Source organism: Loxodonta africana, chromosome 10, assembly GCF_030014295.1.
Source record: "Loxodonta africana isolate mLoxAfr1 chromosome 10, mLoxAfr1.hap2, whole genome shotgun sequence".
NCBI lineage: Eukaryota > Metazoa > Chordata > Mammalia > Proboscidea > Elephantidae > Loxodonta > Loxodonta africana.
Window position 1 is genome coordinate 86533623 of NC_087351.1, and position 22195 is coordinate 86555817.

The following is a 22195-nucleotide window of genomic DNA, read 5'->3' on the forward strand; positions in this document are numbered from 1 at the left end:
TCTCCATCAACAATTGCATCCTTTTCATTCTGTTTGCTTGGTGAATTCTGAACTATAACGACCACTCTTGCCTTATCTGATTTACTGCAGAATCTCAAGCTCCTATCTCAGAGCTAGTAGGTAGTCAACACATATTGGTGGAATGAATGGATGGAAGGATAAATGAAGTCCTTCCATGGAAGGTGGGCATACTTCATACAGGAAGATGTTCAGATACCCATGATTGTTCAAAATAAGTCACCACTCCTCCCTTTTCCAACTAGGGACCCCCTCTTCCTGGCCCTTTTATCATTCGTTCATTGGAACTAGGCCCTTCTATTGTGTGCTGCCAGACAAGTTGTGAGTTTCCCCCCTCCCCGTCCCATGTCTTCCTCTCCACAACCCGGGCCCCTTCTGTTCTCCCCAGTGCCACTACACACACTGCCCAGGCACCTGCTCCTCTCTTGTTCCACCTTTTACATAAACTCCACATTTGGGCCTGCACAGGAGTTGAGGGAGGGAGAAAGTCTCCCAGGCTCCAGTCTCAGCCCTCCTGCCATCCTCCCACCCACCCCAGGGACCTGGCCAAGCCAGGGATATATCCCCGCCAGGCTCTGCCCAGAACCCGAGCCACCTGCCTCCTAACACAGCTCTGAACCTTGTTGCCTCACTTTACTCCTGGGGCCCCTGCCCATGGGCGTCCTGCATAGCCCACCTGGTGCCCGGCCCCCTGCACCCTGGCCCCTCAGCGCTGAGTGTGGCAGGAGCTGCCAGCTTTTTGGAATTCCTAATCGCTCCTGGCCCCGGTGATTGGCTGCTCAGCTCTGACCCCACTTGGGCTGCCGCCTGGTTGGATAAAAGAGGAACCTCCTTGGGGCTCCAGAGCATTAGACACCGGAGTGGGCACCTGGGACCAACTTCGCGAAGCCGGGAGCCCGACGGGGGGGCGGGGGGAGCCAAAGACCTGCGGCCTCGGCCCCTCCAAAGAGCTGGGAGATGACGGGAAAAGCAGGGGAAGCGCTGAGCAAGCCCAAAGCCGAGACAGTGGCCAAGGGTACCTCGGGGGGCGCCCCGGCCAGGTGCACCGGTTTCGGCATCCAGGAGATCCTGGGCTTAAACAAGGAGCCTCCCAGCTGTCACCAGCGGGCCCCGCTCGACGGCCTGGCTCCCGGGCACTTGCTGGCGGCGCGCTCTGTGCTCAGCCCTGCAGGAGTGGGCGGCATGGGGCTGCTGGGGCCCGGGGGACTCCCTGGCTTCTACGCGCAGCCCACTTTCCTGGAAGTGCTGTCTGACCCGCAAAGCGTCCATTTGCAGCCGCTGGGCAGAGCTTCTGGGCCGCTGGACACCAGCCAGACGGCCAGCTCGGGTAGGTGAGGGCGAGGCTGCGCGGCCGCCTGATACCGGGCGAGAGCCGGGAGCCCCACGCCGTCGTCGACCCGAGCGGGCCTAACAGGCCTCCTTGGGGCGGAAAAGTTAGCTCCAGGCCGCTGAGTCGCGGCCGGGGCCTGGTGCCCACGCACCCAGGCCGGGGGCAGGAGGATGCTCCACTCACCGGCCGGGGTTCGGCCCCTGCGTTTCCGGCTGCCGCGCTCTTCCTTCGACTCTGCGTCGGGACCGATTTGGCTGCGGCGCCCCTCTAGGGCCCCACTGGCAACGGGGGTGTGGGGTGTCGAAGCCGTGGTGCGGGATCTCGGGGCGGGCCGCAGGCCCCCAGCCTGGCTGCTCCACTGGGGCCCGGCCTTGGGAGGACTGCGTTCCCGGAGCCCCGTTCTGCTCCGCGCGCAGGCGGTGGGCAAGCGGGTGCCGGCTCCGGCCCCAACCCCGGGATCCAAAGTTGTCTTTTCTCCTCCTTTTCTCCTCTCCAAAACCCCTTCGTTGGTAGCTTAGGGTTTTTCACTCACGATCCCGGACTGCCTGGCCATCGCCGCGGCCGAAGCGGCAGCGAGCCGATCCCACGCAAGCGCCACAAAATGTATTGGGTCCCCGTGCCTGGCCCTCTCGGGGGCCCCTGACTGACCCCGCCGCACCCTCCCCGGACCATTTTCCCGGCTTCCGTCCCCGCCCGCTCGGCCCCGCCGGCTCCTGTTCTCGCTCAGCTCTTCCCCCGGTTTTTCGCTTTATTTTTGTTATTTTTTATTCTGGGGGCAACGAAAAGTGGCGCGCCACAGGCTCTCCAGCGTTGAGCTGGGGCGCATTGTGCGGGCACCTCGAAAGGGGCTGCACCCGGGGAGCCCCCAGCCCTTCCCGGCGCCCGGCTCCCTGCGCCCGGGCTCCGCTCCTTGGGGCTAACTTTCCGGCCCGGGGCGCCCGGGCTGCAAGCGCCGCCGGAGGGCCCTGCGCCCACGAGGCTGCCTGCTCTGTTGCCGCCCATGCCCCAAACGTCTGGGGCTACCGGCTTGGCCTCTCTTACAACGAAATCTGTTCAAAACCTTCCTATTCGGGGCCGGCATGGGTGGGGCTAGTCCGGGCTTCGGGATGGGAACCGACGCCGGGGTCCCGGAGGGTGTCCCGGGGAGACAGAGGAGGGCCACGCCGCTCGCGGAGGCGGCCGGGAGTAGGGTCCTCGTGGGTCTTGGGCATCAGACGCTCCGGGCGCCACCGAGCGCGCCCCCCATTCTGCCGCATGTCCCTCCGCCCCCTTTTCAGATTCTGAAGATGTTTCCTCCAGCGACCGAAAAATGTCCAAGTCGGCTTTAAACCAGACCAAAAAGCGGAAGAAGCGGAGACACAGGTAAGGCCCCCGCGGCGCTTTCTGGGATCTCCTCTGCCCACGCGCCCCTTCGCTGTCCCCTGTTCGGAGCTCGAGCATCTAGGACCTCATTTTAGCCGACCCCACATCTGAGGTTCCAGGCCGCGGCAGAGCGAAAGACCCGCGCTGTTTGGTGAAATCTGCCAGGTGCTGGCGTCCGGCCGCTTTGGGCGAGGATGAAGAGGGGCTGCCGGGGAATCCGCCCTCTCCGGCTTTCCGCTCCTTCTGCGGGAGAAAGGACAGGCCCAGCCGCGGCTGGCCAGAGCCAGAGCGGGGCTGGCGGCCCCTGGATTCCGGCATCGGGCCGTTCTGGGAGCCCCGCAGGCTCAGATCCGTGCCGCCTCACTCCCGGGTCCTTTGCCCTCTGCCCCCCGTTCCTCTCCCGGTACTCCTGTCCCCTCTGCCAACCCCCTAATTTTCTCCCCTCCCCCTCCCCATTTCCCAAAGCTTGAGCGTGATATTCACATTGATGGAAATTTTCCTTTTGGTTCCTGCTGTTTTGTGATCCTGGCGGGTCGCTTCCCTCCAGCGAGTCTCGGTTAGTTTCCTAGTCTATGAAATGGGGCTGGGGGGTAGGGAGAGTGCAGACTGGGTGTTGCCACCCGCCCTAGCTGGAGTCGGGTGGGCTGCTGGGGGTAGAGACTAAAAGAGAGGTTTTTAAAAAATATGTTTTCACATAGGCAATACTTACACAAAGTTACAGATTCAATAGGTGATGAAAGGTATCTCCGGGAAAGCAATTTCCCATCCCACCCCTGCTCCAACACTGCCAGTCCCATCCGCCTCACCGCCACCGCTACCAGTTCCGTGTGTAAATTTAAGAGGAGGTTTTTAAGGAAATAAAGCGAGAACCAAAAATCTGTCTGACCTTCTCTGCGTGCTGCTCCCAGGGCTGCCCCGGCGCTCACCTCCCCGCCTGTTTTCCCATTTCTGTTTCCCCGCCCCAGTCCAGGTGGGGCGCGCACGGGGCTCCCACTCGCTTTCGGGACATTTCCCCACCGCGACGCTCTCCGGATCCCCTCCCCACCCCAACCCTTTCTCTTCTCTCTCCCCAATTTGTTCTCAGCCTCTTTGCACCCACTTCTTCGCGCTTTTCTGTGCGTCCCTGTTCCTTACCCTCTGGAAACTCCCCTATTGACCCCCACGATTTAAAACGACCCTTCCTGTCCTCTCACGCCCCAACCAGTTTTGGCTTGAATCGGTGTGAACTTCACCTTGGTTTCTCAGTGACTTCGGTTCACTCCCTTCTGGCAGCTGTTTGTTTTTTTGTTATCGTTTTATTTTAAACGGATTTTTTTTTTTTTTGGTCTGCCCTGATCCTGAGTCCTTCTTTTTTTTTTTTTTAAGTCTTTATTAATTCGTTTATTCAATGAATAATCATTAAAACACCTCCTATGCACTGTTGAGAAACCCTGGTGACTTAGTGGTTAAGTGCTAGGGCTACTAACCAAAAGGTCAGCAGTTCATATCCACCAGGCGCTCCTTGGAAATTGTATGGGGCAGTTCTACTCTGTCCTATAGGGCCGCTATGAGTCGGAATGGACTCTAGGGCAACGGGTTTTTGTTTTTGTTTTAATGCACCATGGCATGCTGCCCCAGGGTGAGTAATCCTGTCAGCCTCCCCTAGCAGGGAGAGGGACTGAGGCCGGAAGGCAGGGCTGAGTCAGGCAGAACTGATTTTGGGCAGGTGTGGGTTGGGGGGGGTGGGATGAGAGCCTTGGAAAAAGCACCCCGAAAGCCTGGATGCAGGAACAGTGTTTCTGCCTCAGGTCATTTCATTGTGTGGCATTTGTAGCTGAAGGACTTTTAGCTCAAACTCCATGCTTAAGATTCCTCACCTAACATGTTCTCCATCAAGAAAGCCTTTGGGAACTTTGGAGGGTGCCCAGGGAGGCAGGACAGCAGCTCGCATACACCAGGGACTCCACAGTCTTAGGTTTCTGACTGTTTGCTGGTGCAAGAAGGGAGCAGAGCAGATAATTCAGGAGAAGTCTGGCTGTGGATTGAGAGCTACTGTTTTGAATTAGCAAAAAATATATTTTCCTGAACTTCTCTCATTTGAGGATTTTGGGTAAAAGATGCTGGAATATGAAAGATGGACAGGTCTTTTTGTCCTTAGAAACAATCTAGGCTCTGCAGGGGTTGCGGTGGGGGTGTCGGTGGGTGTGTGTGTGGGGTTGGGGGTCGGGGGTTGGAGCAACCTTGGCAGTAGTGGAGTCTTTAGGATTTTGCTCTGCTCTTTCCCAGGAAAGCTCAGCTCCTCTACAGGCAGGATAGTAAAGGAGCCAGAAGGTCTGGGCTCCTGCATAGAACCAGGAGGAGGCTTGGGGCTATGTATGCGGAGCAGGATAGGCTCCTTGAAGATGAAATCCACATCAACACGTGAATCAATTCTGTGGTGCAAATTAGGGGAAATTTGAGGGATTTGAGGTTTTCTTGACTGTGACCTCTCCCAGGCGGAGGCTGACACGTGAGTGGTCCTAAATGACTTATAATCAGCTCTCCTCTTTGTCATTGGCCAGGCCACACTACTGGTGTGCCTCAGTTTCCCTAGTTTTGAAAAGGACTTGTGTTTTTAGATTATTTGTTTAAATGATCTGCTCAGGGGCCCTCCAGCAAGCTCAGAAGCAGAAGAGAAATAGAAAGCAGCAGGTCTTCCAAGTTCCACAGAATTCACTGTCCGTGTACATAAGCGTTGCAACCTCCGCCCGCCCCCCGCCCAGAGAACCAGAGCAACCATTTAGAATCAAACCAGTCATTTTCTATAAACAGCAGAATCTTTCTTCCTCACACACCGCTTGCATCGTCTCCCAAGACATTAAAGCTAACACTGGCACCAGGACTGTGTGGGGCTTAAATTTGTACTTTTTCCTTGTGTTGAGGGAGGTGAAGGGTTCTAAACCCCTGTGCCAGTCTTAGGGTCCAGATCCCAGTGGGCTGAGCAAAGGATATACCATTTCTACAAGCTCAGCTTGTAGAATCTGGACTATATTTGCCTGTTGGCTTATAGATGAAGGTCTAGAATAAAAGTCCTGTGGAGCCTGGTGAAATTAAGGTCTGAAAAGAAAAGAATTTGTGCCTGGAAATGAGTGTTTATTGGTTTATTCAAGAAAGGGGGTCTATGAGCCTCTAATATTAGATGCTAAATTGTATGTGTTGAAAAAAAAATGTTTTTCTGTGTTGGAGAATATTCACTTGCACATTTTCCCGGGGTAAGGGAATGTAGCTTTTACAGGGTTCTTAAAGCAGTTTGTGAGCCATGGTACATCCTCCGTATGAACTGGTCTGTGGTGGCGGCTGGAGGTGAGGAAGGCGGTGGGACAGCGCAGGCAGGCTCTCAGGGTGACCTGAATGGAAGGTGGCCCTTATCTTCCAAGCTCAGGAAGGAACAGGGGGAAGAGCCTGAGGGAGGCTCTAGGGAGCTGAGATGTCTGGGTGGCGGCAGAGGAGATGCAGGTGAGCAGGGCTGGGGCTTTTTGTGGGTTTGAGGGGGTGGGCGATCCAGCTGTCGCCTGTGCAGACACTGGGGCTGCAGCTGCGTTTGACTTCCTGGTAAGTCTTGGAACTCTGAGTGCAATTTTAAAATCCCTTCTAGTGTCTGTGAGAGGAGCCTAGGAAGCTGCTTGGCGAGCCCCTCCTCTCTGTGCTTGGGAAGAGGAAGAGGGCTTCTGTGGTTTTCTAAAATGTATTCCTTAATACTGTTTCCAAAGCACCCCCAGAGAGAGTCCAAATGTAGAAATGATATCAGGGGGGCTTAAATAATGCTCTCCCATGAAGGGCAATGTCGGCCCTCGCCTTGAATGAAGAAGAGTCTAGAAGGTTAAACTGTGAGTGTGTGCAGATGTGTGTGTGTGTGTGTGAGTGAATGTATGTGAGTATGTGTGTAGGGGGGGAATTTATGTTGATTATGCTGAGCCAGCATGGGTTTGTCCAGGGGAGCTCTCCAGGGGCATAGGAGAAGAGCCATATGTTCTCTTCGAGACAGGTTTTTTTCAGTTTCCGGGGTCCTAAGTGTCCGGTTTTGCTCCCCTCAGGACAATCTTTACCTCCTACCAGCTAGAGGAGCTGGAGAAGGCATTCAACGAGGCCCACTACCCAGATGTCTATGCCCGGGAGATGCTAGCCATGAAAACGGAGCTGCCAGAGGACAGGATACAGGTACTGAGCGCTGAGACCTCCCTTCCATAGTCCCCCCTCCCCAGGAAAACCCTCTGCTCCCTGAGGCTCCCAACTGCCACCCCCTGCTATGGGGATGTGATCATGTTCTCATGAAGGACAGTTTATCTGAGACGACAGGTATTTGCTGCACATCTACCATATGAGGGAAGACATGAGGCTTAGCAGCTGTGGCCCTGCCTGCTGGTCCAGGCTATAGGCTTCCTGAGACAACAAAAGCCAAGTAAGCCAGACAGACACTGAAAGAGCTAGGGGTCAGAGGAGGAGTACTGGGTGGCTGCTGGGTCCCGAGCAGCGTATCTGTGGTGGATGTCCCCTAGGTCCAGCTAAATATCTGCTCCAACTCCAGAGGTGGCCCTGGGCCTCTCTGGGTGGCTATGGGGGAAGTTCTAGCACTGACCCCAATCTGTTTCCCTTCCTTCCACTGCCTCCCCACAGGGAAGATGTTGCCCTCTCCCTTCCTACTCTCCACCACCTCCGTCCACCTAAGGCTCCTTCCTTCCCTCACAGCCACGTAGCCGCTGCCCCTGGCCTGAGCTGCCACTCCTTCACTTCTCCTGGGTCTGACCCATGATGCGGCCCAGGCTGTGCCTAGGACATATGCCTGCTGGGGTGGCTTGTCAGGCCCCGAGTCCTCTCCTGGGGACTTTTGTGATCTGGACTGGGATGTTCTCAGTTGTGTGGGCACAGGGCCTCCTTTCATCAGCAGCAGAACCTTCCCACGTCTAGAACCCCCTAGTCGAGAAGGAGTGGGGCTAATATATAATTTTTCGGGCAGAAGACAAAGTCTGATGACTTTCTGAGCAGGGCCTCCATGAGAAAGAAGTGGGTGGGGGAACATTTCCAGAAGATTTGGAGTTGCCGGAGCTGGATATCAAACTTAAGTGAAAGCTACTCTCATCGCCTGAGTGGTCCGTAGGATAGTTGACTTTAGAGCCTGGGAAATGGTGGTGGGGGGTAGGGTCCTGACTTTCCCAAACCTCTGCTCCCCAGTGTCTTTTGTGTCTCCAGGTGTAGGAGGGTGTTTTGGGGGAAGGAGGGCACCTAGAGAAGGAACCAAATAAGGTGTTTGGGTTGCTTTGCAGTCTCTCACTGAAGAGCTAGCAAGTGGGACAGGAGGCCATGAGCTGCTTTTGTGGAAGGGTGGTCTTCTCCCCCGGAAATTCATTTGGAATTTCGGCCAGTGGCTTTGGACATTGACACTAACAATAAGCTCAATCGACCATAAGCAGATTATCTGTTTAGTGCATTATCCATGGTGGCCAGGATCCATCACCCCACCCAGCTGGGTTCCAATGTGGCGAGGGCTAGGTATTGATTCTGAACCTTGTGCGTGTGTGGGGTGGGGGGAGTGTATGTGTGGTGGTGGATATGTGTGGTGGAGTGTGTAAGTCGTGGTGTATGTGTGTATGTGGTGGTATGTGTTTGTGGTGATATGGTGTGTGTATGTGTGTGGTGGTATATGTGGTACGTGTGTGGTGGTGTGTGTGTATGTGGTGGTATGGTGTGTGTGTGTGTGATGTGTGTATGTGGTAGTGTGGTGTGTGTGTGGTGGTATGTATGTGTATATGGTGGTGTGGTGTGTGTGTAGGTGTGTGGTGGTGCATGTGTGTGGTGTTGTGTCTATGTGGTGGTTTGGTGTGTGTATGTGGTGATGTGTATGTGGTAGTGTGTATATATGCTAGTGTGTGTATGTGGTGGTGTGTGTGTATGTGGTGGTGTGGTGTATGTGGTAGTGTGTGTATGCGGTGGTGTGGTGTGTGTATGTGGTAGTGTGTGTATGTGGTGGTGTGGTGGGGCGTGTGTGTGTATATGGTGTTTTTTTTGTGCATATGGTGGTGTGATGTGTGTGGTGGTGTATATGTGTGTATGTGGCAGTGTGGGGGTTGTGTGTGGTGTATTGTGTGGTGTGTGTGTGTAGTGGTGTGTGGTGGTATGTTGTGTGTGTGGTATGCGTAAGCCAAGACCCAATCCCATCAATATGTGGTAGTTATTCCTACCTGGCCTTCATTACCATAAGGTCGGTCATTACAAGTAGCTGGGGGTGGGGCGAGGGGCTGACAAATTCCTCCTGTTGGCAGGCCCCATATTTGCACTATTGGCCGGTATGAAGGAATAGCTTGTCCCTTACAGGTTTGTCTTAAAATCTGTTTGGCTGTGGTGGTGGTGACTGGGGACATTTGGAGCCTTCTGAGTCAGAGTTTGGGGAAGGCTTTCCCTCAGCTATAACAGTCACTGCATTGCATTGCCCCAGCCAGTGAACACTAAGCAGCCTGGGGGTTGCTTATGGGGTGGTGGCTAAGGCCACCAGAACCAGCATGGCGGGGCCAGGTATTCAGGGTGGGAACATTAATTGCTGTGAGGATTGGCTGTGGCATTTTGTGGATACAGGAGAAAGCAGGCAAGAATCTCTCCAACCCTTTGAGCACCACATGGTCCTTTGGTTAAATGCTGCCCCCCAGAAGGTGTTTATAAGTGGTCAATTAGTCCTGCCCCACAGTGTTTTACCAAGTGCCCTGAGAAATGTCCTCGTGTGTATCAACACTAACTGCAACTATAATTTACAGAACATTGTTCACGTGCCAGATGTTCTGTATACCAGACAATGACAGGAGAGACAGGGTTAGGTAGTGGTTAGGGACACCGACTCTGAAGCCAGAGTGCCTGGGTTTACGTCCTGGCCTCGACAGTTACAAGCTGAGTGACTCTGGCCAAGTTACTTAACCTCTCAGAGCCTCAATTCCTCATCTATAAAATGGGGATAATAGTGGCATCTGCCTGTTGTTTTTTGGGGTACAATGAGCTGTACTTGTGAAGTGCTCACTCAGTTTCAGCTCTGATCTCATTAAATCCTGAAGACAATCTGGTGCAGTATTAGCCTCCTTTTATAACTAAGGAAACTGAGGCTCAACAACTTGCCCAAGATTGCACAGCTAGTGAGGGACACAGGATTCGAATCCAGATCTGAATCTAAAGTCCACCCTTTTAACCCCTGCCTCCTGTGTTTGAAGCCTTTGCTTTGACTTGAAGCTGGGGAACAGAAGCGGTTTCAGGTATTGGGGAGGGGAGAGGGGGTGTAACACACCTTCTTTATAAAAATAACCAATATTCATTGAGTGCCAGCACTATTCTAAAAAAAAAAAACAGTAACAACTCACTCATTAAAAAATATTTTTTGAATGGGCAAATTCATGTACCTGAGTTCAAAAGGGTGAAAAATGAGTCTCCCTTCCCCTATCTATCACCAGCCCTTCCAGTGGTAACCAGTTTCTCTGTTTCCTTCCAGAAATAGTTTATGCATATTTAGCAAAGAATCTTCAGAACACCCAATGGTCCAGATACTGTTATTATTCCCATTTTACAGATGAGGAAACCTGAGGCACAGAGTAGCTTGCCTGAGGTAGCACCAGACGGGGCCAGGATTCAAACTCGAGTCCCTCTGGATTCTGGACCACCTTTCACTCTGTCGCCACCCTTCCCCATCATTTCCTCTCTGTGTGCTGATTTAAGTGGGAACAGTGCATTGAAAGATAGAAATCTACCGTTCCAGAGCCAGTATTCTCCCCTCCCTCAGATTTCAGTCAGAGGCCTTAGTTGTGTGTTGAGCGTAAGGATGGAGGGAGAAAACGTAGTTATTACAGGCATCATGTCTGAAGTTAGAAATTCTTGAGGTGGAGTGGACAGGTTATTGGACTGGATGTCAGGGCCTCAGATCTTAGTCCTGGTTCTGACACTCACCAGGTGTGGCAAAGGCCAGGTCACTTCCTGTCTCTGCATCTCAGCCTCCCTCTCTGTAAAAGGTAGAGTCAGACCCCTATCCAGAAGGAACCCCCTCAGGATCACCTCCCCTCACCAGGCCGCATTGATCCAATGGGGTGCAGAGCAGGTGGAGTGTAACAGTCCCAGGTGGGCAACTGGGACACACACCATTGCTGGGCCAATCCAAGTAAACACCCTGACATCTCTGAGGCCTACTGTCTCATATCTGATGAGAACCCACAGTATAGACATGAGAAATCAGACACATCTACTTCCAGTCTTTGTTTCACTGCCAGCAAGCCAAACTCTGAGCCTTTATACATTTGTAAAATAATAACATTACTTCTCAGAAATTCTAATTTAATGTATTATTATTACTGACATTAAGTACTTAGCATTGTCCCAGATATTAAGTGCTTTCCATGCTTTGTTTCATTTAATCCTCACAACAACCAGATGAGTTAGATGCTAGGCTTATCCCAACTTTCTGGATGAGGAAACCTAGGGGCTGGGAGGTAAAGCAAGTTTTAGTGTGGGGTTCAAACCCAGTATTCAACTACTATTGTTTGAGACCAAATGAGATAAATATGAACGCGGTCTATGTAAGCCATAATCAAAGCCAATATCAGTGAGGATGGGCCAAGCCCACCAGTAGTTTCCTCTGCCTTTATGCTTTTGGGGCAAGCACTCCCTCATTCTGCATCTCTCTGGGTTGGGGTGGACAGATACAATCCATTACTGAGGAAAGAAGCAACTCCAAGTCTCCACGTCAGATTCAAGCATATAGTCCTCTTTGTGTCTCCAAAAAAATGCGTGGGATATGTCATTCTGGAAGCCCCTGCCAGGTATCAACCCTGGGGAAGGGGAAATGGGCTTCCAGACTGACTTTATTTCCTGTGGGGTCACTTGCTGGTAGAATGGTATGGTTGGGATAAAACCCCAAAAAACCAAACCCACTGCCGTCAAGTCGATTCTGACTCATAGCGACCTTCTAGTACAGAGTAGAACTGCCCCATGGAGTTTCCAAGGAGCAGCTGGTGAATTTGAACTGCTGACCTTTTGGTTAACAGCCGTAGCATTTAACTGCTATGCCACCAGGATTTCCAAGGGTGGGATATATACATGTATTCACTTTGTTATTTATGTAGTTTTTCTGACAAAATTGTACCTGTTATAAAAATGCAGACAGCACAGAGACATGGAACGTCCAGAGCAAACAGAGCCTGCAGCTCATCCCCCTCCCAGCAGCTTAGTGTGTATCTAAGGGTGAGGTTCGGATTCTCTGACTGACACTGCTCCACTTTGCCCCTTTTAAAGTGGCCCCTGCCCAGGGGTGGGAGCAAAGTATTATTTCAGAGATAAGAAGCTAGGTGCCTGGGCAAGAAAGGATTTGCAGTGTGTGTCAGCTTGGGGTATTATTAGAATCACCAGGGCTGCTTTTTAAAATACCAATCCTGGGCTCCCACACCCAGCGATTCCAGGTTCATTGGTTTGGGGTAGAGCCTTGGTATCTGTATGTTTTTTAAGCTCTTCATGTGAGTCTGTGTTAAAACACTGGGTCAGAGGCTCAGGGTGGGTGTTTCTGTTTTGAGTGAGAAAACAGGATTAGTGTGAGTGGACCAACCCAACCAACCACCAAACAGCACTGCCATGGAGTTAATTCCAACTCATAGCAACCCTATAGGACAGAGTAGAACTGCCCCATAGGGTTTCCAAGGAACTGCTGGTGGATTCAGACTGCTGGCCTTCTGGTTTAGCAGCCAAGCTCTTAACAACTGCATGGCCAGAGCTCCTGCTATGAGTGGAAAAAAGAAGAAAAAAAATTTTTTTTTTTTTTTGTGGAAGAGAGTGCTAAATGATCTGTCAGGTGTGTAGGGACAAGGCTGTTTGGAGCTGCCTGGAAACCAGGGCAGAGCTGCCCCCTAGTGGGCATCGGAGATGCAGCGAAGCCGGGCTTGTCTGAGCCTCGAGCTGAGGCTGGAAGGAAAGTGCTGAAATACGGTGTCAGAAGTGCTGAGTGGGTTTGGAGTGTGAAGTCATTAAATCATGCTGTCAGTGAGACCAAATTAATCAGCTTCCAGCCAGAGGGGAGGAAAGAAGCTGGCGAACGTGATGGAAGCTGCCCCATGGCTGGCAGAGCCAGGCTTAAAGGGATGTGGTTAGATGGAAGGGGAAGATTTGGGGTTTTGCAGTGACCTGTGTGGGCAAAGGGCACCTTTCAGGCCAAGTGTCTCCTTTAGGGGGTGATCCTGGAAGGAGCTGTGGGGGTGCTGTCTTGTGGGAACACAAGGCTGGGGGCTTTTGGGACAGGAACTACATGATGGTGAAGAGACATGAGAAGTCGTGAGGCACAGCCGCAGCCACCATCCTGGCTACCCACACGGTGAGAGGAAGAGCTGGTAGAATTGTCTGGCCTGCAACATGTGTGCCCTGTCCCAGCAGAGCACCCTTCCCTGGGTCCCACCTATCCTTGGAGGCACAGCCAACCTCTCTGGCAGCTGTGGAGCCACCTGCCAGATGAGCTGATGACAGCCAGAGGCATGCTACCCGGGCTTTCTGAGTGCTGCTGGGGCACCACCTGAGAGGGAAAGGGTACCAGGAAACCCAGGCTCTTTCTCAACCTGGAAGGTCTTCCCAAGTCTCCTTTGTCTGGTCCTCCAAATCTGGTGGCCCTTGGTCAACGAGTGGGTGGCTTATGGGCCCCTTCCCCAGTACTCGGAGCCCAGAAGTATAAGGCAGGGCTCTGTCCTCACTGTGGCCTTGATGCAGGCTCTTCTGAAGAGTTCAAGGGGCCAGTCTCTTCTGGAAAGTGGGCAGTCAGGAAAGCAAATGAGAGAGGGATTGAAGGAATGTTATGGACTTGTCAAAACCAAGAGACCAAATGGGAAAAGAGTCCTCCATGCTGAGAGGGAATTGCAAAAGTGGGAGGTGGGAGGGCCTGGTTTTATGTCAAAAGTGTCACAGAGCATTTACTTGACAGCAAAGCCTCATCTCAGTGCACGTTTATCCACAGAATTCATCAAGTATCATGCCAACATTTTTTAGCTCTTACTGTGCCAGGATCCCTGGGCGATCCAAGCGGTTAAGCATGTGTCTACTAACCGAAAGGCTGGCAGTTCAAACCCACCCAGAGGCACCTTGGAAGAAAGGCCTGGCTATCTGCTTCCAAAAGATCACAGTCATTGAAAACATTATGAAGCACAGTTCTACTCCGCAACACATGGGGTCACCACGAGTCAGAATCGACTTGACAGCAACTGGTTTGGCTTTTTGTTTTATTATGTGCCAGGCATTTCCTACACACTATTTATTTAATTTTCACAACACACCTGTGAGGAGGTGGTATCATGTGGCAGATGAGAATCAGAAACTCAGAAAGGTTAAGAAATGCACCCAAGGTCATGAAGTCAGTTGGAGGCAGAACCTAGGTCTTCTAACTCCTGAATCACAGCAGACCTGCAGGGAGTGCTGAGCACTGCATGGCTTCTCTTATACTTGAGTCTCAAGGGTCTGGAATACACTGAAAATGTGGGCAGTTTCAAAGGCATCTGTTTGGCCCTTTGGGTGCCTAAAGGGGCAAGTAGAGGCTGTCTAGGAGCTCTGGTGGCACAGTGTTTAAGTGCTCGGCTGCTAACCAAAAGGTCGGTGGTTCAAACCACTAGCCATTCCGTGGGAGAAAAGACCTGGCAACCTGTTGCCGTAACGATTAGAGCCTAGTGTGACAATTGGTCTGTATTCACCTGGAGCAGTACAGGAAGAAGGAGAGTCAGGAATAGGAGAAGGATATAGAATGTGTGGCTAATTGCCTCCATAAACAACTGCCTTCTTTGCGATGAGACCAGAAGAACTAGATGGTGCCCGGCTACCATTACTGAATATTTTGAACAAAAATTCTCTAGAAGAAACTTGATCAAAAGGGGGAAAATGTAGAATAGAATTTCAAATGGTTATGGAATCCAGACTTCCTGGAGCCTTGAAGCTTGGATGAACCTCTGAAACTATTCCCCTGAGATAATCTTTAAACCCTAAACCAAAAATATCTCCTGAAATCTTCTTAAAACCAAACAATAGTTTATCTAAATTAGTAAAAAACATCTACACTGAGCATTATGCTCTTTTAAGAGCTATCTATATATGGGTTCAAATTGATAACAGCAGCTTGAAAGATTAGATAGGAACCTCAGAGGGCAGTGAAGTTAATGTTAAAGGAGCAACTCTGAAAAGGAGGGTGAGAACGTTGCACAACCTGAAGAATGTAATCAATGTCACTAGATGGTACATGTAGAAATGGTTGAATCGGTGTATGTTTTGCCATGTATATTCTGAAAAAAAAAAAAAAAAGATTGGAGCCTAGGAAACCCTATGGGGCAGTTCTACCCTGTCCTATAGTGTCACTATGAGTCAGAATCAGCTCAGCATTCAACAACAACAAAAGAGGTTGTCTGTATGAAAATATTACAGTTTGGAGGTTAGTTATTTTCCCTCTCCTCCTACAGTTATTATTATTATCATTTGTCAGCCCAGCTTGGCTAAAGGACATGTGGACGAGGCCAGACGGGCAGCTGATGGTATTAATTATCCGGCCCTCTATGCAAACTCCCACTGACTTTCTGTGTTTCCACTGAAATAATAATAATGAACCTTTAAATGCAAACCCTGGCGGCATAGTGATTAAGAGCTACAGCTGCTAACCAAAAGGTCAGCAGCTCGAATCCACCAGGCAGTCCTTGGAAACCCTATGGGGCAGTTCTACTCTGTCCTATAGGGTCACTATAAGTTGGAATCAACTTGATGACAATGGTTTTTTTTTTTTTTTTTTTGCCTTCTGCGTGACAACCATTGTTTTGGGCACTTTCAATTTTTTCATTTAATCCTCGAAACACCCTTATAGTAAATTTTCTTATTTTATGTTTCAAGAGTCTAAGACAGAGAAATCAAGTAACTTTTCCGAGATCACACAGCAATCATTATCAGAGCCGGGAATTTCAGTTCAGGACTGGCCAATTTCAATGCTTCTTGCAAACTTTTAAGTTCTGTACACATCCTGGTTGCTTCTAGAAAGGGACTAGAAGAGTAAATGTAGAGCGTGGTTAGGGTTAATTCTAACCCCATGTGCACTTTCCTCCAAGGCAACAGGGCTGCAGCTTCCCTGCCAACTTCCTAAAAAGAAATTGTTTTGGCTGTCCGGGTCTCCTCTATAAATTGGAGCAGCATCTGGTCTTCGCAGAGAGCCAGACATTTCAGGAGCCCAAAACTGAGGGTCCGGATGACTCCTGTTTGAACGACCAGCTGGCGGCAACTCCCCTGGGAGAGTGTAGGCAAAGCAACATTCTCATCTGCAGACCATTCACCCAGGTCAGAAGACCCAGGAAAATGGTTCAGTTTACAGGCCCCAGGGAGTATCTGAACCCTCAGTCTGCACCCTTTTCTTTACCAGTTGTCGTTGAGTCGACTTCAATGTGTCAGAATAGAACTGTGCTCCATGAGGTTTTCAGTGGCTAATTTTTCAGAAATTGATCACCAGGCCTTTCTTCTGAGGTGCCTCTGGGTGGACTCGAACCTCCAACCTGAGCTGGCTAGCAGTCTAGTGCTAACCTTCTGCACCACCCAGGTACTCCTTGCCTTTCTTTAGTGTTCAGATAAAGAAGCTGCTTCCATCTGAAAGTCCCACCCTCACCTCAAGCACTGACACTCCTGGAACTCCTGGAAAAGCCACGGCAATGCACCTCCCAAGGCAACCATATGGGGGCGGTGTGGTCACCTTTGTCTTTGCACTCTCCACAATTCCTTCTCCAGAATCCCTAAATCTTAACCAGGCAGAATGGAAAGCTCTTTCATAAGTTTGACCTCAGAACTCATTTGGCTGCAAAAACCTGACCTGACCTTACACATTTCGTTTATCCCTTTTAGTGTGCATCATGTATACATTTTGCTGCAGAAATCAGAATTGATTGGCTTGATTATGGGGTGTTGCTGCCTCAGGGCGTTGAGGTATACACTTTACATACCCTTTCTAAAACCCCAGACACTCTCAAGTTTGGCCCCATGGGGACCAGTTAAGGGGTTATAACCCTGTGGTTTTGTAACACATTGTATTCAAGCAGGACAGGTCATTGCCAACCTGAAAGCGGATAACTTAGTCACAAAGAAAGCTTTCCCAGCCTCTGTGGTCAGGACTTGGTGCCTGAAATTCATCACCAGGGGGTTCATTCTTTGCTGTCTTCTCTGAGAGGTGGAGGAAACCAAAAGTCACTTAGAACTTTATGTGGATTAGTCCTTTCAGAGTTCCCCTGTGGGAGAAGGCAGCTTGGCTAAGACAAATGGGTACTTGCAGAGGGGAAACTAAGTGCTAATGGGAGGAGGGTTGGAACAGGGCAGGGTGCCCAGACAAACCGAAGCTCCTGGGTAGGGCAGATCCTCAGATGGACAGCCTGAAGGCTAGGCAGGCAGTGATGGGGAGAGATTTACACACAGCGCAGAGCCAGCTAGGCATCAGGCCAGAGTTGAGGCGCAGAGAGCAGCCATCTACCCATTGCAGTGCAGTCCATTTCCGTTCATAGCGACCTCCTGTGTTACGGAGTAGAACTGTTGCATAAGGTTTTCTTGGCTGTAATCTTTGCCAGGCCTTTGGTCTGCGGCGCTGCTGGGTGAGTTCCATCCAGACAGAGCAAACCGTTTACACCACTCAGAGACCTTGCAGCCATCTCGTGGCGTGGTCTTTAAATTACACAAAACCCTTTCCTCGGAAGGGGTCACCCGGGGCCATCTGGGCCCGAACCACGGGGAGGCCTTGGGCGTTTTCTTCTGGGCCCTCAGCCCAGGAAGGCCTCAGCGCGTACTGCGGGTGCCAGGTGGTGGCGAATGTGCAGTCCTCCCAGAGGCGGCGCCGGCCAATTTCTAGAGGTCCCCGGTTATTTATAAATGAAGAAATGTCAAAACAGAGTTACAAACATTTGGGTCAACTTAAAGGAGTGCGTGTTCCGTGCGGCCTTTCCACCCCGGCAGGTCCCTTCTGTGACCGCTGCGTGGATTTGGCGCGGTGGAATGCGAGGCACCGCTGCAGACTCGCGGCGGCCGCGGGGCGCTCACTCCTCCCCCTGGCGGCAGCGGCGGGAACCGCAGGAGTGCGCGGGCCCCCGGGTCCCCTGGGGTCCCAGCCTGGCCCTCCCGGCGGCCCAGGCAGCAAAGGGTTAAGCTGTCATCAGCGCGATGTTAAACAGGTGTCAAAGGCGCCCCATATATCTGCAGATGGAAATCAAATTCTTTGCCGTATAAAAAGATAAATTACCCAGGCGCTGCCGCGCGTCCCACTCATCACGCCAGCGCCAGACGGCAAGCCATTTTTTTTTTTTTTAATGTGCTAACGACCTAATCAAGCAATCAAGTCGGAGAAGATTGCAGGGTGACCGGGGCAGCCATCTGCCGGCGAGCCCCGCATTCATTCCCCGCGCCCCGGCGCGGGCGGGGGCCAGGGCGGCAGCGGCCGGGGGAGAGGGGAAAAAATCCTCAACAAATTAACACCCAATTTTGCCCGCCTAATTAGTTAAATGAGAAGTGTTTGGGGTCCCCGGGGAGGGGGCGGCGCGCGGCGAGGCGCTCGCTGCCTCCCCAGCATTAATTAGTGCGGGTCAATGCCGCGGCTCCCGGGAGAGCCGGCGCTTTAATTTCCCGTGATATTTCAGTGCCTGAGGCCCATCGATTCAAACTGAAATTAACTTATTTTTCAATCAGCCCAGGGCTGCCCCTGGGGGTGACTCTTCCTTTGCCGCCTCCTGAATAGAGATGGAGCAATTTTTCATCAAAAGCTGATACCTGCGTGGCCAAGGGCGGGGGAGGGGACGGGCCTGGGGGAAGGGCTGGGGAAGGGACCGAGGCGAGTGGATGGAAATCGCCCAGGAAACTAATAGATTCTCCCGACCGAGCCCGCCTCTTCCCTCCCTCACCCCACCACCCGGCGCCTCGCTGTCCCGGGGATCAGGGTCCCGAGGGGCTCTGAGGAGGCGAAGGGGCAGGCGGGGCCTGGGGTCCTTCCAGCGCCCAGCAGTTTCCAGTGGGTCTGTCACCTCCCTGGCTCTGTTAGCTGCTGGTCTCAGGAAGCTGCTTTGGGTAACCAAGAATCCCTCCCCCGAAGGATACTGGGGTCTCCTCCAAGAATTGGCCATGAGTGCTGTAGACATCCCCAGGGTACCCCATTCTCTTGGAGACCCTGCACCAGTCAGCTGTGGGGCTGAAGAAACACTCCCTAGAGTGCCCCCCACCAGGTCCACACCCCGTTTGCTCCTCCTGCTCTTTGAGTTTTGTCTTCATTCCCGATCCCCTAAGATCACACAGAGTTGGGTGTGATTGTGGAGGCTGGGGTGTTAAGGAGGGCTCTATGGGTGTGGCAGGGCTTGGCTAGGACAGAGGCGGGAAGGGAGTCTGACTCAGGCCTCCTGGAGTGTCTCCTGCCCTGCTGTGGGGCAAAGGTAGTTCCCCAGGCTTCCGGAGACTCAGATGAAATGCCCACAACACCACCCACAGGCCTTTGCTCCCATACTCACTTGGCAACCTTCCTGGACATCTCTAGCCTCTGGGATGTGGTGGGGAGGCTGCCCTGAACCAGAGACTCTACTAGTTCAGTCCCTGGAAAGGAATTCGTCCCTCTGCAAGTAAAGACATCTGGTTTTTACATTGGAGTTGTGAACACTGGCAAGAGATTGATTGGGGTCAGGGCTTCTCAGTGGCAAAGTGAGGCCCACACTGGGTACTGCCTATCTGTGAGACCTTGTACCAGAGAGAGCCCTACCTCGTCTCCCTGGAACTGCTTTGATAAGGACCCATTTCACCCGCCGTGTTTTCACAGGACTTGAGGTCCTCATTCTGAATCCTTTTTGAGCCTGGAGGTACCATGGGGTGGGTGGGACTGGGTAAGGACACCCTGCTGAGAAACCCCAAGTCACAAGGTGGTGGGGTTGCCGGCCATCTGGGGCGTGAGGCCATTATCCCCAGTTCAGACACAGGGTGCGTTTCTGAGGAGGCCCCTCACCTGCTCCTCTGCACCTGCAGGTCTGGTTCCAGAACCGCAGAGCCAAGTGGAGGAAGAGGGAGAAGTGCTGGGGCCGTAGCAGTGTCATGGCGGAGTATGGGCTCTACGGTGCCATGGTGAGGCACTCCATCCCCCTACCAGAGTCCATCCTTAAGTCTGCCAAGGATGGCATCATGGACTCCTGTGCCCCATGGCTACTGGGTAAGAGCCCACACCCTCCTCGAAGCCCTGTCCCTGTGGTGAGGGGAGCAGGCTTCCTGGAGAAGGGGGCAGAGCCCTGAAACAAGGGGACCTGGCCACAGCCGCCTAGGAGAGAGGCCCCCAAATCAGGCCTCCCCGTCTACCTTGGGGGACTCAGGCGGCAGGGTGGGCCCCGGGCATGGTGTCTGTCATTTCCACTTACCTACTGGGTTTTTTTTTTTTTTTTACTGGGTGTCTGGAACTCTGTCCTGATTGGAGGGTGAGGGTCTGTGAAGACTTTTTTGTCCTACGAGTATGGCATGACTTATCCTATGGTCTGTACCCCCTCTAACCTTAGCCAGAGGTGGGCTCATGATGAATAAAACAGTGCTCCCTAGGGGCTGAAGAGAACCATAGTCCCTTTGGCTACCATTCTGACTTTGCCCAAAGGACTTCTCCCTAAATCTCTCCAGCCCTCCTTCCTCCACCTGCCATCTGGGTGCACATCTGATAACAGCACCATCTTCTCTTGGGGTTCTAAGATCCGGAACCCCAGGAAGGAAGGATGCAGAAAGGCAAGTGCTGAGCCATGGCAGGCACAGAACAGGCTGCCCAGGGCCAGGTCCCCAGGGGCTTGGCATGGAGGAGCCCTCTGCCAGCCTGGTCTCCAGCTGCCGGCCTGCAGTCCCATTCCCCTGGCTGCCCTTCCCCTCCCCTGACCCAGCCCCAGCCCTGGGGACTTGCGTGACTTCGGTGTGTGAAGTTAAGGCTTTCTGCTTGTCCTTAATTCTGGCCTCTCTCTATCTTTGCTGTTTTCAGTTCAAGATGGCTTTCCCAGGCGCTTTTCTAAACCCGAATACCAACAATTCTTTTTAGGGATGCACAAAAAGTCGCTGGAGGCAGCAGCTGAGTCGGGGAGGAAGCCCGAGGTGGAGCGCCAGGCCCTGCCCAAGCTCGACAAGATGGAGCAGGAGGAGCGGGGCCCCGACCCTCAGGTGGCCATCTCCCAGGAGGAACTGAGGGAGAACAGCATTGCGGCACTCCGAGCCAAAGCTCAGGAGCACAGCACCAAAGTGCTGGGGACTGTGTCTGGGCCAGACAGCCTGGGCCGGAATGCCGAGAAGCCTGAAGAGGAGGTGGCCATGGAAGACAGGCCCATGGAAAAGCTGAGTCCACCACAGCTCGAGGACATGGCTTAGGTCAAGAGGCACTCAGACTCAGAGGCCCAGGACCCTGTTCTTCTTGGGGCCTAGGGTGCTGGGAGGTATTCTCCAGGGCAGGGTCCAGGCCTGGTCTCTGCCGCCCTCCCCTAGCCCCACAGGACCCCCATTACCCCTTGGGTGACTCCAGGCACAGCTTGGTGCTGGCCGAGGCTTTGGACCATGCTGAAACATCCCTCACCTAGTCCTGACTCCTCTGGCATCCTCCTCATCTCAGAAGCTTCTTGCTGCCCCAAACCACCCCCATGAGCCCTTCTTACTCAGTCCTTTGACAACTCTCACTGTCCAAATCCACCCCTTACTCTATTTCTTGTCTAAAGAGCCCTCCTCCCCAGCTCTGCATCCCTGTGGATTCTGCTCCACCCATGCCCGTTGCTGTAAACACCTTGCCTGATGCAGCCGTGACCCTGACTGAGGACCCACCCTCCAGCTCCAGTGCCCAGAGCACCCAGTCCTCAGCAGAAGTCTACTTCCACCCCTCAGCTTGTTCTTTCCCCAGGCCCTGGGCCTGGGCTTCAGCCACGTGAAGGTGCTGCCCTGCAGGCCCAGGCGCCATCTCTGCCTCCCTCCATCAATGGGGTCCAGAAGCCAGATTGAACATGGAAGTCTTGGTCTGGACCTTTCGGCCCCCTCAGTCTCTCGCCCTTCCATGGGAACCTGGGAACCACCCTCTCCACGCCCAGCCTGCGCCACTGGTCCCTCCAGCCCGGCATGTGGCATCAAAGCACAGTACCTGCAGTGAGTCCAGGCCCTGGGCCCTTAGAGAGGGGCAGCCCTCACGGTGCTGTGGCTCACTGCACCAGTGGGGAGTCCCAGTCCTCTACCTAGGGCCCCTTGGTCCTGGCCTGGCTCCTAAAGCCTCCTGACTCTCCTGATATGCTGCCTGTGACCCTGACTTGCTGTGCATGCAAGTCTCCTTCCCCTAGAGCTTCTCGCAGATTACTACTTTGCATGTGCCCTGCCTTGGAGCAACCCGGTCTAGCTGCTGGGTGAACGCCTAGGAAGCTGCAAACCCTGCCTCAACTTGACCCGGCTTGTCCTTCCCCAAGCCTGGAGTTGGCCTGGGGAGGTAAATATTTATGAGAAGGTTGTAGGAAAAGGCTGGAA

The 22195-nt window shown here is 52.8% G+C and overlaps 1 protein-coding gene across 1 annotated transcript; it reads left to right on the top strand.

Annotated features, from left to right (window-relative positions):
• The first annotated feature begins 975 nt into the window (after positions 1 to 975).
• VSX2 (visual system homeobox 2) lies at positions 976 to 21186 on the top strand. The gene is made up of 5 exons (XM_003408763.4): positions 976 to 1345; positions 2626 to 2710; positions 6763 to 6886; positions 19709 to 19889; positions 20745 to 21186. Exons 1-5 carry the CDS (start codon positions 976 to 978, stop codon positions 21065 to 21067), a joined length of 1083 nt encoding a protein of 360 aa, XP_003408811.1. The 3' UTR covers positions 21068 to 21186.
• Positions 21187 to 22195: the final 1009 nt, after the last annotated feature.

Coding starts and splice junctions, on each gene's coding strand:
- VSX2 (XM_003408763.4), top strand. CDS start 976: ATGACGGGAAAAGCAGGGGAAGCGCTGAGCAAGCCCAAAGCCGAGACA. Junction 1,346..2,625: donor CAGCCAGACGGCCAGCTCGG/GTAGGTGAGGGC, acceptor CCCCCTTTTCAG/ATTCTGAAGATGTTTCCTCC. Junction 19,890..20,744: donor CTGTGCCCCATGGCTACTGG/GTAAGAGCCCAC, acceptor AATTCTTTTTAG/GGATGCACAAAAAGTCGCTG.